At 41.2% G+C, this 14,949-nt stretch overlaps 1 protein-coding gene and 1 pseudogene across 1 annotated transcript; both read left to right on the top strand.

Moving 5' to 3' along the window:
* The first annotated feature begins 3,560 nt into the window (after nucleotides 1-3,560).
* On the top strand, nucleotides 3,561-8,502 carry LOC123507482. The gene is made up of 6 exons (XM_045260392.1): nucleotides 3,561-3,687; nucleotides 4,596-4,720; nucleotides 5,250-5,351; nucleotides 5,764-6,005; nucleotides 6,451-6,590; nucleotides 8,367-8,502. The coding sequence occupies exons 1-6, from the start codon at nucleotides 3,588-3,590 to the stop codon at nucleotides 8,384-8,386; spliced, it is 729 nt and encodes a 242-aa protein (XP_045116327.1). The 5' UTR covers nucleotides 3,561-3,587; the 3' UTR covers nucleotides 8,387-8,502.
* Nucleotides 8,395-11,105, top strand: LOC123507483 (annotated as a pseudogene).
* The last annotated feature ends 3,844 nt before the right edge of the window (nucleotides 11,106-14,949 follow it).

The following is a 14,949-nucleotide window of genomic DNA, read 5'->3' as shown; positions in this document are numbered from 1 at the left end:
ATCACACCCAAAACTCTAGGTAAAAATGCATCCCTGTACTGAAGGGGTTAACCGTGGAGACGTTCTATTCAAGGAAAAAGAAGGGAAAATATTTTAGCTTATAATGAATGCCAAAAAAGAAAGAAAAGAAGACTATCCTAATAAAACCGTCTCTTCGGCTCTTCTCGTTTCCCGGCTCTCCCTTCACAGCTCTTTCATTCAGTTGACTGGACGTTGGGATGAAAACAGTGCCAGAAAGATGAAAAGCAAAGAAATCGTTCAGTATTTGACGGACACACTTCAGTAATCTTAGCTGAGTGGTGAATCATATCTACATTAAAAACGACATCGCAGTAAACATCAATACGTCATTCTAGACACGACAAAAGAATATTTTACGCAACAAAGTAGCATCAGTACAGTCACCCAGCTGCAAATCAGGCTTGTGTTGGCGAAGAAACAAGGGCAAAATTTTATACATTAACTTAGAAAACTCGGCACTCTCGCAAAGAAACCGTCCCGCGCTCGCCTCGGTTCCCAGCTACTATACCCAGCTGATTTGAGAGAGAGAGAGAGAGAGAGAGAGGTAACGAATAAAGTGGATGATCTCTCTCTCTCTCTCTCTCTCTCTCTCTCTCTCTCTCCTAAAAACACCTTTGAATATATGATTAAATTCTGTTTTATGTTCCTCAATACGCCATAAACATGAATGAGTGAGTCATTGGACACTCACTACGTTCTGTCTGAGGAGATTACTGCTGCCTGTTAAGCTATTCTCACACACCACACACCACACAATCTGGACAATATTCTAAGTAATTTTACAGGTGAAATGAGCCTGCATATTTATAAACAGCCATAATAATTCTACGTGTTTAACCTCTTCAGTACGGGCACACATATTCACCTTGAGATCTGTGTACGATTAGACCATTTTATTGACATTAGGAAGGGTCTGTGGAGGTCAGAAGATTAATGGCTACAGTCTTCACTATTTTAATCCCTCACATGAGTTTCTGAAGCTGTATAGTTTAACTCACCAAATAGTAAGCAGAATGTATATGGAAACGCGTCATGGTACTGAAGGAGTTACGGAGAATCAAATAGTTTCGTCTTGACTATCAAAAGACAGCAGGTTTAGGTATAATAATTCACCCCATGGCCGCCTGACAGACATCTTGGTCACTATCCCTCATATTACACACACCACACTGACAAACGATACACCAATACAGCTACGACCACAGATGACTTACCTTCTGTATGGCACGCCTGCTGAGCCTCCAGACACACAAGGAATGCTACGAATACAAGCTTTTCTGTAAAGACGCGGGACAGTGACACACGTGGCCAGTGTTTGCGTCGCTTAGGATCCAGCACACATGTCAAAGCCGCCGCCGTAATTCTTTTGTTATTTGTCTGGTAAACAATTGTATCTGTTATTGTGTTTGTGTTGCCCTCTTAATTGTGTTTTTTTTATGAGTTTGGTCAATAAAGACAAAACTGATGCGGCGTACATATTTTTCTTTGTGTTTTCGTACAAATGTAATAATTCTCGATCCGTAATTTAGATATTTAATATTAACACTAAAATAACACACCATGATGACTCTAATAAATTTTTAAACAGAAGAAAATAAAGAAGGAAGAAATTTTTTAGATACACGGAGAAAAAAAAGAAACAGAAAGAAAGGAAAAAGGAAATATAGTTAATAGAAAATGGTAAAAGAATGAAAGAAACGAGAACGTAACTCGCCTTTTAATTCCAAACAGTCCAAGAAGTTGAGAAGGAAAGGTGATGCTGTCTTACCTTTCCCAAATGTGTGTAGACTTTCAGCATCTTACAAAGTGCAGGTCAAACAGTGACTGCCCTGACCTTCAAACTTGTGGCTCCAAAGTCCAGCAAAACCTCAAGTGTCACCTCTGCACACACACACACACACACACACACACACACACACACACACACGAGGTATATAAATCATGTTTCTTTATTTGAACATTAGTGTGGCTCAAGAACTAAGGTAAATTACGTAGATATTAAAGACAGGTATTCCAGGTGTTTTTTTCGTCATTATAGATTATTTCACTAGTGTTTTGCCTTACTCCTGATTGTGTATTAGCGAAGTTCTATTTAGTATTTGAATTTCTACGGTTTCTTAGCTTAGTGAAATGATTCTGTGTTATTTCAGATCATAGTTTTAAAAGATCATTCACTACAAAGAATATTATCGAGAATTTACAAGTTTTGATTTTTTTTTTTTTATCCATTTTCTCTTTTTTTTTTTTTTTCCTTGACTTCTTCAATACCATAACGCGTTTCCATATTCATTTTGGTTACTATTTGGTGATTTTATACAGCTTCAGAAACTTATGTGGGGGATTAAAATAGTGAAGATTGTGGCCATTAATTTTCTGACCTCCATAGATCCTTCCTAGTGTAAATAAAATGGTCTAATCGTACGCAAAACTCAGGTAAAAATGTGTCGCAGTATTGGAGGGGTTAATGAATGTAGTTTAATATTTGTTTTAGAGGTAACGACAATTATTCAAATGTAATAATAAATCGGCTTGGTAATCGGCAACAAACACAGCGGTACAGTTTGAAAAGGAATGAATGAAAGAGTTATAGATTTTTCACCTACTAACGTAATGAACGGCTCTTTTCTTTCTTCCTCCTGTTTTTCTAGGTTCCATCGACCATCATTCCTGCGTAATTGTAGCTCCGTCAATGCAAGTGTGTCATCAACGAAGTCGCTGCTAATGACGCCAACACACACACACACACACACACACACACACACACTACTATTACTACTACTACTACTATACTACTACTACTATTTCTACTACTACTTCTACTACTACTACTACTACTACTACTACTACTACTACTACGCACCTGGAAACACCTGGAAACACTGTCTATATACCTTGCTTTATGAACCCGTCTAGATATGTATCACCATTCTCTACTACATATGCACACACACGCATCACCTCCACCTTTAGCAAATATTAAACACCCCACGTCATTTACCTCACGCACACACCAGTAAAACCATCCCACTCTATCCTTTACTTTTAACCCCCTCAGTACCTTGACACATTTCTACATTCATTCTGCTTATTATGCGTTATTTTATATATCTTCAGAAACTCAAGGGAGGGATTAAAATAGTGAAGACTCTGGCCTTTAATCTTCTGACCTCCTAGACCCTTCCTAATGTCAATAAAATGGTCTAATCGTATACATATCTCAAGGTGAAAATGTGTCCCAATACTGAATGGGTTAAACACACTACATCAGGCACTCTTACCATTGTCAAGCTGAATTCTAATACTGAGACACTACTTCTACTACAATATCACAGAATAACACGCGGACTGGCTAAGATACTCACTAAAACACTGCAATACATCACAAGTCCACAGAACATCTAATAAAAGCGCTAAGGACACGAATCAAAAAGACACACAGTTGTATAACACGCAGTAGAAAGATAAATTGAATTCTTATCGAGTCTACAGAACAATAGAGGGTAAGTTCCAATAATTCTCCGTCTCTTGTCCAGTGTCTCTCAGTATCGAGGAAGGCAAGGTCGCGGATGGGAGCAATGCCTCGTTTTCTCTCGTCTCTTTGTCTTCTGTATGTTGCGGCGCCTCCCTCCTTCGTCTTCGCCTTCGTCAGTCTTACCCCGAAGGAAGGTATTTGGTTCATCTTGTGTTTTCTCTTTGTTTATTTATCTATTTAGTTGTTATATGGAAGATTGGTTATGCTTGTTTACTGATTGACTGACTAATTGGCTGGCTGGCTGACTGAGTGACTGACTGACTGACTTGCTTGTTGACTGAATGGCTGATTTATTTATCATTAACTGACCGACTGACTGATATCTTTTCCTTGATTTTATTACTAACTGACTGACTGACTGACTGACTGACCTTACTTTGTTGACTGACTGAGTGAATGACTTTGTTACTAACCGACTGACTCACCAACTGACTCACTCCCTGACACACTCATGTACTGAATACCAACTGAATAAATAAATGAATGACTTGCTTACAGAGTGACATTGGTAGGCAGAAAGTTATTAATGTTTGTTCGTCTCTGTTTAGTCACACATGTTGTAACTGGGAACAATATTAACCCCTTTAATACTGAGGCACATTATTACCTTGAGATTTGCGTACGATGAGAGGTCAGAAGATTAATGGCTAGAGTCTTCACTATTTTAATCCCCCCACATAAATTTCTGAAGCTGTATAAAATCGCCAATTTGTAAGCAGAATGAATATAGAAACGCGTCATGTTACTGAAGGGCTTAATTAAGTGTCGTAGATCATTCCAACTTTAATTAACGCACACTCCTTCATAGCGGAACATTTTAGGCCATCTCGAACGAAAAAAACGAAAAACAAGAACGATATTTTAATTGCATCTAACATTATTGAAGTGTTTGAGTGAATGAGTGGGTGGAGAAGAGCGTGTGTGTGTGTGTGTGTGTGTGTGTGTGTGTGTGTGTGTGTGTGTGTGTGTGTGTGTGTGTGTGTGTGTGTGTGTCTATTACCTTTAAGTGTGTGTTCATGCGTTGGTGTGTTTGCGAGCGCAGGGTGGGCGGAGCAGGACTGGTGGGCGTGGGAGGGCATGGAGGATGTCCTGCGGCAAAGTTCTGAGTCCAGGTGTTCATCAGCGCTGCTCACTGACGCCCACACGCCCACACCGCAACTCCTGCAGGTACCGTGATTGTTGCTTTTTTTATTCTCTCTCTCTCTCTCTCTCTCTCTCTCTCTCTCTCTTGCTTATTTGTAATTAATTGTTTAATATTTAAATGTAATTTTTGCTACTACAACTACTACTACTACTTTTACTACTACTACTACTACTACTACTACCACTACTACTACTACTACTACCACTACTACACTACCACTGCTACCACTACTGCTACCACCACCACCACCACCACTACCACCACCACCACCACCACCACCACCACTGCCACCACCACCACTGCCTGCTGCCACCACTGCTGCTGCTGCTGCTGCTGCCACCACTGCCACTACTACTACCACCACTACTACCACTACTACCACTACCACCACTACCACCACAATAACAACCACCACTATCTCTACTAATATTGTTACTACTACTACTGCTGCTGCTACTACTACTACTACTACTACTACTACTACTACTACTACTACTACTACAATAACAACCATTTCTACTTCCACCACCACCACCACCACCACCACCACAGTCCTCGGGGGGCCGCTCAGTGTTCGTGGCTGGAACAAGTTGTGAAGGGTCCAATGAGACAAGTTCCTCTCACCTGCTGTCTCTCCTGCGTCAAGTTTACCAGGTGAGTTTGGTTCCCACGCCTTCACTTGCTCCGCCCACCTGTCTGTTCCTGTAATAGTGCGCGGGAGGTTTATTATTATTATTATTATTGTTTTCTTATTCTTCACATTATCGTCAGTTTTTTGTCGAATTGTTTTTTTCTTTTTTTTTTTTTTTTTTTTTTGTCTCTTCATATCTGCATTTTTCTTCGTTTCGTTTCCTTAGTCGGCATTTTTTTATTCATCGTCTTTTCTTTTCGTCTTCATTTTCATAAACCGAGTCTTTTTCATTGACATTTGAACTGAGACACACGAGTTTTTCATATCATCCGTTATGCTTGCTTTATCAACGTATATCTTTTATTCACTTCTATTCTTCTTTCTTTTTTCTTTGCATGAACTTTCAAACAAGTGATTCTTTTTGTTAACCCGCAGATCAGGAAGCGGTCTTGGTGCCTGACGGTGGTGGTGCTGGTGACCGCCACTTGCCAGCGTCTCCTCGCCCCGCTGGCTGAGGCGTGCATGGCGACGAGACTGCTGGCGGGGGACACAAGACTCTTTCTGGTGCTACGAGACGTCCCTTACTCCAACTTGACCTCGCTTCTTGCCCCGCACTGGCCCTTCACTATGGCCACCACCATCGTTCTTAATGTGAAGGGCGCTGCGCAGGATACCAGGTGAAGAAAGATGAGGTGCATTGGTGACTGGTGGAGCTTTTATTCGTGTTATAAGTGTTGCTGTTTTTATAAAGGGCAAGAGGTGACATGCAGGAGTTCATTAATGCCAGTCATTAGTGCAGTAGTGTTTGCTGGATAAGCCTTCTCAACGGGGCTCTATACCCTCTAACTTTGCTTGGAATAGTATTAAATTTTTCTAACAAGTGAAGTCATGCCATTAGTGCAGTAGTGTTCATTAGGTAAGCCTTTCCAACGGGGCCATATATCTTCTAACTTTGCTTGGAATAGTATTAAATTTTTCTAACAAGTGAGGTTACAGTAGTGTTCGTTGGGTAAGTCTTTCCAACGGGGCTGTATACTCTGTCTTTGCTTCCTTCACTTCGCTGTTGTCTGTGGGATTGCTATTAGAAGAGGGAGTGACTCTAATACAATTCCTTTCATTCAGGGCCACGTTGTTCCTTTATCAGCCCTACACAAGCGTGGGGCCACGTCTTCTCAGGGTGGAGGAGAGGGAGAGAGGAAGACACCAGTACTTAATTCCACCTTCATCCACCGCCTCCATCTCCTACAGGATAAATTCTCTGAGTAATGGTGGTTACTATTGTTTCTCTTTCATTTGTTTTTGTCGCTATTGCTATTACTATTCTCACTATCACCTCATTAATAGCTGTGTCACTGTCGCTAGTATCACAGCCATGTAAATCACTATTAATGCTATCGCCATCATTATCGCCATCAATAAATTCTAAGTATCACTCCCACTTCGCCTATTACGATGCATAAGAGTCTCACCATTTCTCTGTCACCACAACTGTCTGTGTCACTAACGCCAGCATTACCACACACATCAGCCATTACCATCAATAACTAGGTCTTTCTCTCTCATGGGGGTCATAATGAAATGTATAGAAGTTCACGATCATTTTTATCATTGTCACTTTCACCTCACAACTGCTCTCTCTATCATTCACGTTTAAGTCTTTCATTGAAGTGGATGTAACGAAATCTATACCTCGTGTTTTAGTTTATTTTTTCTCTCATTTTTACTCAGTTTTTATGTATTTTTTTTTTTTTAGTAATTAACCCCTTCAGTACTAGAACGCATTTTTACCTTGAGTTTTGGTTACGATTAGACGATTCTGTTAACATTAGGAAGCGTCTATGGAGGTCAGAAGATTAATGGCCGCTGTCTTCACTATTTCAATCCTTACAAAAGTTTCTGAAGCTGTGGAAAATCACCAAACAGTAGGCAGAATAAATATGAAAACGTATCCTGGTACTGAAGAGGTTAATAGTGCCACGCTGTCCCGAGACTATTCTCAACCCAGATCCATGTTAGGGACAGATTTACGAATGCATGACGCAATGATAGTACCCGTCACGCAGCCAACAGCAGGAAGAGACTGAGGTATTCTAAGAGGGCAATTAATGATCGATCTTATGTGTAAGGAAGCCGCCTCAGGTAAACGCCCTGTAATGTTTCGGTGCCTCGTGAAGCGTTTCGAAATACGGACGGTTTGCCAGATGCTTTATTCTTTCCCTATCACTCTTTTCAAAGGCCACGGGGGTGATTTGCCGATCCTGATTTCTTTAACCCTTGGCCGGTTCTCTTCCTTACGTAAAAAAAAAAAAAAGTGTTTCCATTGATGATATTAAAGAATTCTTGTTAATGTCACTAGAACCATGAAACACTTTACAAACCGGTGTATCTTCAACTAAAGCCTTTTGAAAGTTATGACGACACAGCGTAGAAATGTTTTAGTAAATATGCTGTACTCAGTCTCTCATTACCACTGTTTTCAGAGTCACAGGGATAGTTTACGAGTGTTCATGCTAATGTCAGTAAAGAAATCTTGTTAATCTATCACTAGAACCGCCAAATACCTTTAAAAACCCGCCTAACTTCAACTATAACCATCTGAAAGCTATAAATACACAGCGCAGAGGTATTTTGGAATGTTCTGTATTTATTCTCTCACCAACACTGTTTTCAAAGGATACAAGGATGATTGATACTAATAATAAAGAAATCTTGTTAATTTGTCACTAGAACGCCAAAACACCTTTAAAAACCCACGTAACATCAACTATAACCTGAAACTCATTGATATACAGCGCAGAGGTGTTTTGGAATATGTGCTACATTACTTTCTAACCTTCACTGTTTTCAAAGGATACAAGGATGATTTACGAGTGTTGATACTGATGTTAGTAAAGAAATCTTGTTAATATGTCACCAGAAACACCAAAAACACCTTTAAAAATCTGTGTAACTTCACCCATAACCTTCTGAAAGTCATGGATATACAGCGCAGAGGTTTTTCAGAATATCAGACTAAATTGTGATCTTCCTTCCGTCAGCTTCCATGGCGCGGAGGTGAAGGTGACAGCCAGGCCCTTCCCACCATACTGGTTGGAGGGGGAGGAGGAGAGAGGGGCTGCTGACGGCTATCACGGCACAGATTACCTCCTCCTGCAAGCTGTGGCCTCTGCTCTTAACTTCACCGTCGCTGTCGTTCCTACTTCAGACTGGAACGAGGTGAGGGCGTGTACTGTAGGCGTGTGGGCGTGTGGGCGTGTCTAGCTGGAGTGGAAATGGAGTCAGTGAGGGAGAGTGTAAATTGGCTATATTCAGAATTGCTTTGCTCTCACCACGACTGTCTATCAAAGGCTACAAAGATAGTCCGCTGGGTTCTTAAGATCGTTTCTCCAGTTAATAATGTACAAACCGTGTTAATCTGTCACTAGAATCACATAACAAGCAAAGGAATCAATATATGTTCAAACAGAGGCTTTTCAAAGTTGTGGAGATGCGGTTCAAAGTGTCTCACAATATGGGGTGTTTGTTATGGGGATTGTATGATAGGAGTGTTGAAGTGGTAGGATGGGGTAAGTCTGAGTGAGGGAAGAGTGAGTGTTTGGTAAGGGAAGTGCGTGGAGGAAGTGTTTATGTGGTAGCTTGGGGTGAGTCAGTGAGTGATGGGTGAGTGTGAATGAGTGTTTGGTAAGGGAAGTGCGTGGAGGGAGCGTTTATGCTAGCGTGAGGTGAGTCAGTGAGTGATGGGTGGGTGAGGGCTGTGCAGAGAGGTGAATATTTGTTAAGAAACGAACACATCATTTTGCTAAGAATAGTTTAGTTATTATTTTTTTTCATTTATTTATCTCTTTGTTTTTTTATTATAGCCTTTAGCGCCTGTAGGTCTACTTGAAGAGAATGGGAAGCGCTGCTCAGCTTTCACCCATTAGTGTTACCAATATTAGGGCCCATATCACCACCCAAGCGCATCTCTGGTGTAACCACCTAGAACCTGGGTATCATGGTGACATGTAGGTAACTTTAAACCACTCGACAAATGGCAAAGTTTCAAGGCGATACGTGGTGGGATTCGAACCTAAGCATGGACGTCTGCCCGATCCCACGCTCACCACCTTATCCACCACGCCACCACCTCCCTTGGATGACGGAAAAAGTCACTATTTGCTGAAGAAACGTCTAAAAATTTGATGAGAAATGGATGTAATTGTTCGCGAGAAAATTTTAGTTATTTGCTGAAGAGAACGCAGGAAATATACCTCAGAAAAAAAAAAAAAAACTAAGGAATGGCTTTAAGAAGAAAAAAAAAAAAAGAAAGAAAACATTTATTGAGAATGAAACACAATTACTAACTGATGCAAAAAAAGTAAAACAATCCTTTCCCCTAACAGGTGACAGAGAAAGTAGAGAACCGAGAGGCATTCATGGCCACAATAATCTACGCAGTGTTGCCAGATCGCCTCAAACACTACTCCTTCTCCTACCCTTACGAGTACGCCTCCCCGACCTTCTGCATGACCAAACCTCTGCTCAGGCCACAGTTCCTCAGCCTCTACTATCCGCTGGCTAACGAGGTGTGGCTCTCCATCCTGCTGGCGCTCCTCCTCGTCCCCGTCGTGTTGGTTAAGGTACGTTTGTGAGGTGAGAAGTACGATGCTTCAAGAGTACGATAGTTTTGAGGTGAAATCATTAGAGGTCGTAATCTTTTCCCTATTCTTTTTTTTTATTTATTGTTGCTCCCTTCGTGTTGCTTAAGGTACGTTTGTGAGGTAGGTACAATTCTTCACTAGTACAATAGTTTTTAGGGTGAAATCATTAAAGGTAGTAATTTTTCCATGTTTGTGTAGTGGTTTAGTTATCCTGGTTCCCTTTGTGATGGTTAAGATACATTTGTGGGGTGAGAGGTACGATGCTTCACTAGTACGATAATTTTATAGTTTTGGGATAAAATCTTAGAAGTAATTTTTTCCATGTTTGTGTAATGATTGGTACTTATTGTTGCTCTCCTGTGTAGTCAAGGAATTTGTCCTTCCCTTCACGCCTCCCTTGCATCTATGAATACAGTTATTTCCCAGATTTTAAAGTAAAAGGGAATACTTTTGCATTTTCATAAACTTTTTATAAATCTTGCTCCCGTTAAGGAAAGACAAATTCCTGCTTTTTCCCAATACCTAGCGCCCTCCTTGGAAATTACTGACGTCCCAAGATTAAGATCCACTGTTTTAACGTGTTTTAGGTATTCTACTGACAGATTAACAAGACATTTACATTATTTATAAGAGAAATACTCTTGAGAACCCCGCTAACCATCTCTGTAACCTTGGAAAATAGTCGCGGTGAGGAACAAAGCGTTTCTGAATACTTGCTTATAGCACGAGTAAGTGGCCTTTGAAAACAGTCGCCTTGCTTCTTTCACAGATGACAACGTGGCTGAGAGACAACCCTCGTGACGGACAGATCTCCCTGGTGGACGAGGCGCTGCGAACCCTCTTCGGACAAAACCTTAGTGTGGGGTGCCGCAGGATGGGCTCGCGGGCTAGGCTGGTGCTGGGTGCCTGGCTCATCTTCGCCCTGGTCATCGGTTCAGCCTATCGCGGAACTTGACGGCCTTCCTCACCATCCCCAAGTACCCGCCGCGCCCTGAGACTCTGCCGCAGCTTGTGGAGGTTGTCGATAGGTGTGTCTGTAAGGTCCGTATTCAGAAAAAACTTTGCTCTCTCACCACGACTATTCTTTCAAAGCCAGAGAGGTGACTGGCGGGGTTTTCAAGAGTGTTTGCCCCTGTTAATAATGTAGAAATCTTGTCACTCTACCTCTAGAACCGTAAAACACCTTCAAAATTTCGTGTAAATTTATTTGAACCTTTTGAAATAGTTGAGGTGAAGCACTGACGCGTTTGAGAATACGAACCTTTGTGTAATTCACCTCCTCGGTCGTCTGCTGGTCACCCAGCCAATCTTCCCATTACGGAGCGAACTCAGAGCTCATAGACCGATCTTCGGGTAGGACTGAGACCACAACACATTCCACACACCGGGAAAGCGAGGCCACAACCCCTCGAGTTACATCCCGTACCTATTTACTGCTAGGTGAACACACCCCACACATTAAGAGGTTTGCCCATTTGTCTCGCCGCTTACCGGGACTCGAACCCGGGCCTCTCGATTGTGAGTCGAGCGTGCTAACCACTACACTACGCAGTGTGTGTGTGTGTGTTTCACTGTTTGATCTGCTGCAGTCTCTGACGAGACAGCCAGACGTTACCCTACGGAACGAGCTCAGAGCTCATTATTTCCGATCTTCGGATAGGCCTGAGACCAGGCACACATCACACACCGGGACAACAAGGTCACAACTCCTCGATTTACATCCCGTACCTACTCACTGCTAGGTGAACAGGGGCTACACGTGAAAGGAGACACACCCAAATATCTCCACCCGACCGGGGAATCGAACCCCGGTCCTTTGGTTTGTGAAGCCAGCGCTCTAACCACTGAGCTACCGGCTGTGTGTGTGTGTGTGTGTGTGTGTGTGTGTGTGTTTTATTCACTCATAGTTTTCCGCTGGTGTTTGCGTACATGTATGTATGTGTGTGCGTGAGTGCTATAGTAACGCCATTCTAGTGACGACATTGTTCACCTGAGTGTGTGTTGAGCGTCCCTCCGTGTGGTCACTGCAAACTGGCTGTCACGTGCTTCTGGGTAATATTTTCCCTGACGCCCATCACATCCCGGCATTCCTTCAGGCCACGTCACCATTCGTCTTCCTCACTTCAATCATTACTCAGCTTAGAAGACCCACAACAATGAAAGGCTAAGTTAAAACACCAGAACCACTAAACCCTCCATATATTTCCATCTATTTTCCCCTTTTTACTTTTCTACAACTATATATTTCGTTCCTTTTATTTTCATTACCAATTAATCCAGCACCCAAGAAGAGAAATACAAGGAAACGCTGACTTAACCGCTTCTGTACCATGACGCATTTTCATACTCATTCTGGTTACTATTTAGTGATTTTATACAGCTTCAGAAACTTATGTGAGGATGAAAATCAGTGACGACTCTGGCCATTAATCTTCTGACCTCCATAGACCCTTCCTAATGTGAATATAATAGTTTAATTATACCCAAAAATCAAGGTTAAAAATGCGTCTCAGTACTGAAGGGCTTAAAACCGTCAAAAAAATAATGGTCGATGTGTTTCCGTGTACATTCATTTTATAACTCTTATTTTTTGTGTAAGGGGTGAAAGCTGGCCAAGGGTAACATAAAAGGAGAAAAAATGCCCCACTAAGTAGCCAGTCCCCTTGCAGTTCCTAGAGTTAACACACTGGTTAGATTATAATACTTCACCTTCACTCTCATTACTGGGTTCTCTCAAGATAAGAAATAGAAAGGATAAATTGAAATACATTATAGAAAACTGAATTATTGATACATTTCCTTCTATATTTATCTTATAACATTCGTATTGCTTGATTTATAATTTACTTTTCATACTCTCATTATTCTGGAGTCAAAGAAAACGGGGAACTAGGAAGCAAGAAGAAAAAAAAAAAATAGGACACACATATCAGTAAACGAAGAAAGAAACCATATTTTTCATTACCATTTAAATCACAACCAAAGAAAACGAAGGAATGTAAAGAAAACAAGAAGAAAATTATTAAACACACACACACACACACACACACACACACACACACACACACACACACACACACACATATCATAACTTGGAGAGAGACAACCATACTTCCATTACCAGCTAAAGAAGACAAGAAAAGAAAAAGAAAACGAGAAAAATATAAAAAAGAAACACAAAAATCAGTAAACGAATAATAATAATAATAATAATGATAATAATAATAATAATAATAATAATAAACCAGCTATCTCTTATCTCTTATCTTCTTCAGGGTGACAATGCCTCCCTACGGTGCGCAGTTCCGTGATTTCTACAGCAAGTCAGACTCGCACGTGTTCAAGACCTTAGCGCAGCGGATGGACTTGGTCGGGTCTGCGCAGGAGGGACTAAGGCAGGCCAGCGATAAGTGAGTCTGTATAAACAATGGAGAAATTGGAGATAGGGCAGCTGGAGAAGGAGAAATTAGAAGTGAATAAATAAATAAACCTAATAACAAGGAAAAATGCCAAAAATAACAACAAAACAAAATAAATAGAGACAAACAGGTAGATAGATAAGATAGAAAGACTCAAACACACCTGTCTACCTTTTTTCACACCCCAGACAAGCACACATCCAGGTGAGACGATACCTGGAGCTCGTCATTGCAGAGAGCTTCACCTTAAGGGACGGCAGCACTCGGCTTTACCTGGGCAGGGACGGTGTGTTTCCTGGCCTCTCCGCTTGGCCGATGCCCCACGATGCTCCCTTCAAGCCTCGAGTCGACCGTTGTATTATGGCGGTCAAGGAGGTAATTGGTGGTGGTGGTGGTGGTGGTGGTGATGGTGAGGGAAGCATATAACTTAAAGGATATCTTATTTAGAAACGCTCTGCTCTTTAACCACTGTTTTCAAAGGTTCTCTAAAGTGCTTCTCCTGTTTATGTGGTGGTGGTAGTGGTGGTGGTGGTGGTGGAGGTGACAAGTAAGGAAAGCAGAGGACTTAGAAGAAAGATGATTTAGAAACGCTCTGCTCTCTCACCACTATTTTCAAAGGTTATCTAAAGTGTTTCTCCTGTTTGTATTGTAGTGGTGGTAATGGTGGTGGTGGTGGTGGTGGTGGTGGGGAGGTGACAGGTAAGATAAGGATATAATGAAGAAAGATGGTTTGTAAACATTCTGCTCTCTCAAATGTTTTCTAAGATTCTCAAGAGTGTTTCTGTTTACATTATAGAAATCATGCTAATATGTACCACCAAGGAGGGAGATCTTATATATTTTCTCCCTGTCTCTTATTTCATAGCTCTTTTTCTTTTCCCCAGGCAGGTTTATATGAAAAATGGAGCAAGGACGTTATGGCGGAGGCAAGGAAAAGAGGGAAGAGGAAACCAGAGGAGAGAGAATTAAGAGACGAGAAAGAGGAGACGAGTGTGGCTGATTCTCCTTTCAAGGCTCTTTCTGTCAATCATCTACAGGGTCCTCTCTTTCTTCTCCTAATGGGTCTTCTCTTAGCTGCTCTCCTCTTCCTCCTCGAACTTCTGACGCGGAAATTGCTGAAGTGAGAAATGCTGGCGAATAACGCGTGTATTTTTCAAGACGATACCTTTTTTTTATCTCTTCTGTGTGTGTTTTTTATTCATTTATCTATTTTTTTTAGCTTGCCATCGCATTTTTCTTATTTTCTCATGAAGTACGATAGTTTCTGTTCAGGTACGATAGTCTTCTTTCTGTCTCTCTCTCTCTGTGTGTGTGTGTGTGTGTGTGTGTGTGTGTGTTTTAGCTTGTCATCGTGTTTTTCTTATTCTTTCATGAAGTACGATAATATTTTGTTTGGGTACGATGATCTTTTTTTGTCTCGCGTTATTTATTTTTTTTAACTAGTTAATATTTTCCTCTTTTTTTTTATGAATTTCAACAGTGATTTGCTCTGGTACGATAATCTTCTTTTCTGTCTATTGTGATTTATATAGTCTCTTATCGTATTCTTCTTGTTTTCATGG

This window comes from Portunus trituberculatus, chromosome 22 (assembly GCF_017591435.1).
Source record: "Portunus trituberculatus isolate SZX2019 chromosome 22, ASM1759143v1, whole genome shotgun sequence".
NCBI lineage: Eukaryota > Metazoa > Arthropoda > Malacostraca > Decapoda > Portunidae > Portunus > Portunus trituberculatus.
This window is presented reverse-complemented; position numbering and strand designations above follow the sequence as displayed.

Excerpts from the sequence above, each read along its gene's own strand:
- LOC123507482 (XM_045260392.1), top strand. The coding sequence starts at position 3,588 with ATGGGAGCAATGCCTCGTTTTCTCTCGTCTCTTTGTCTTCTGTATGTT. Across the intron at positions 3,688-4,595 it reads CAGTCTTACCCCGAAGGAAG|GGTGGGCGGAGCAGGACTGG; the intron begins GTATTTGGTTCA and ends TTGCGAGCGCAG. Across the intron at positions 4,721-5,249 it reads CCACACCGCAACTCCTGCAG|TCCTCGGGGGGCCGCTCAGT; the intron begins GTACCGTGATTG and ends CCACCACCACAG.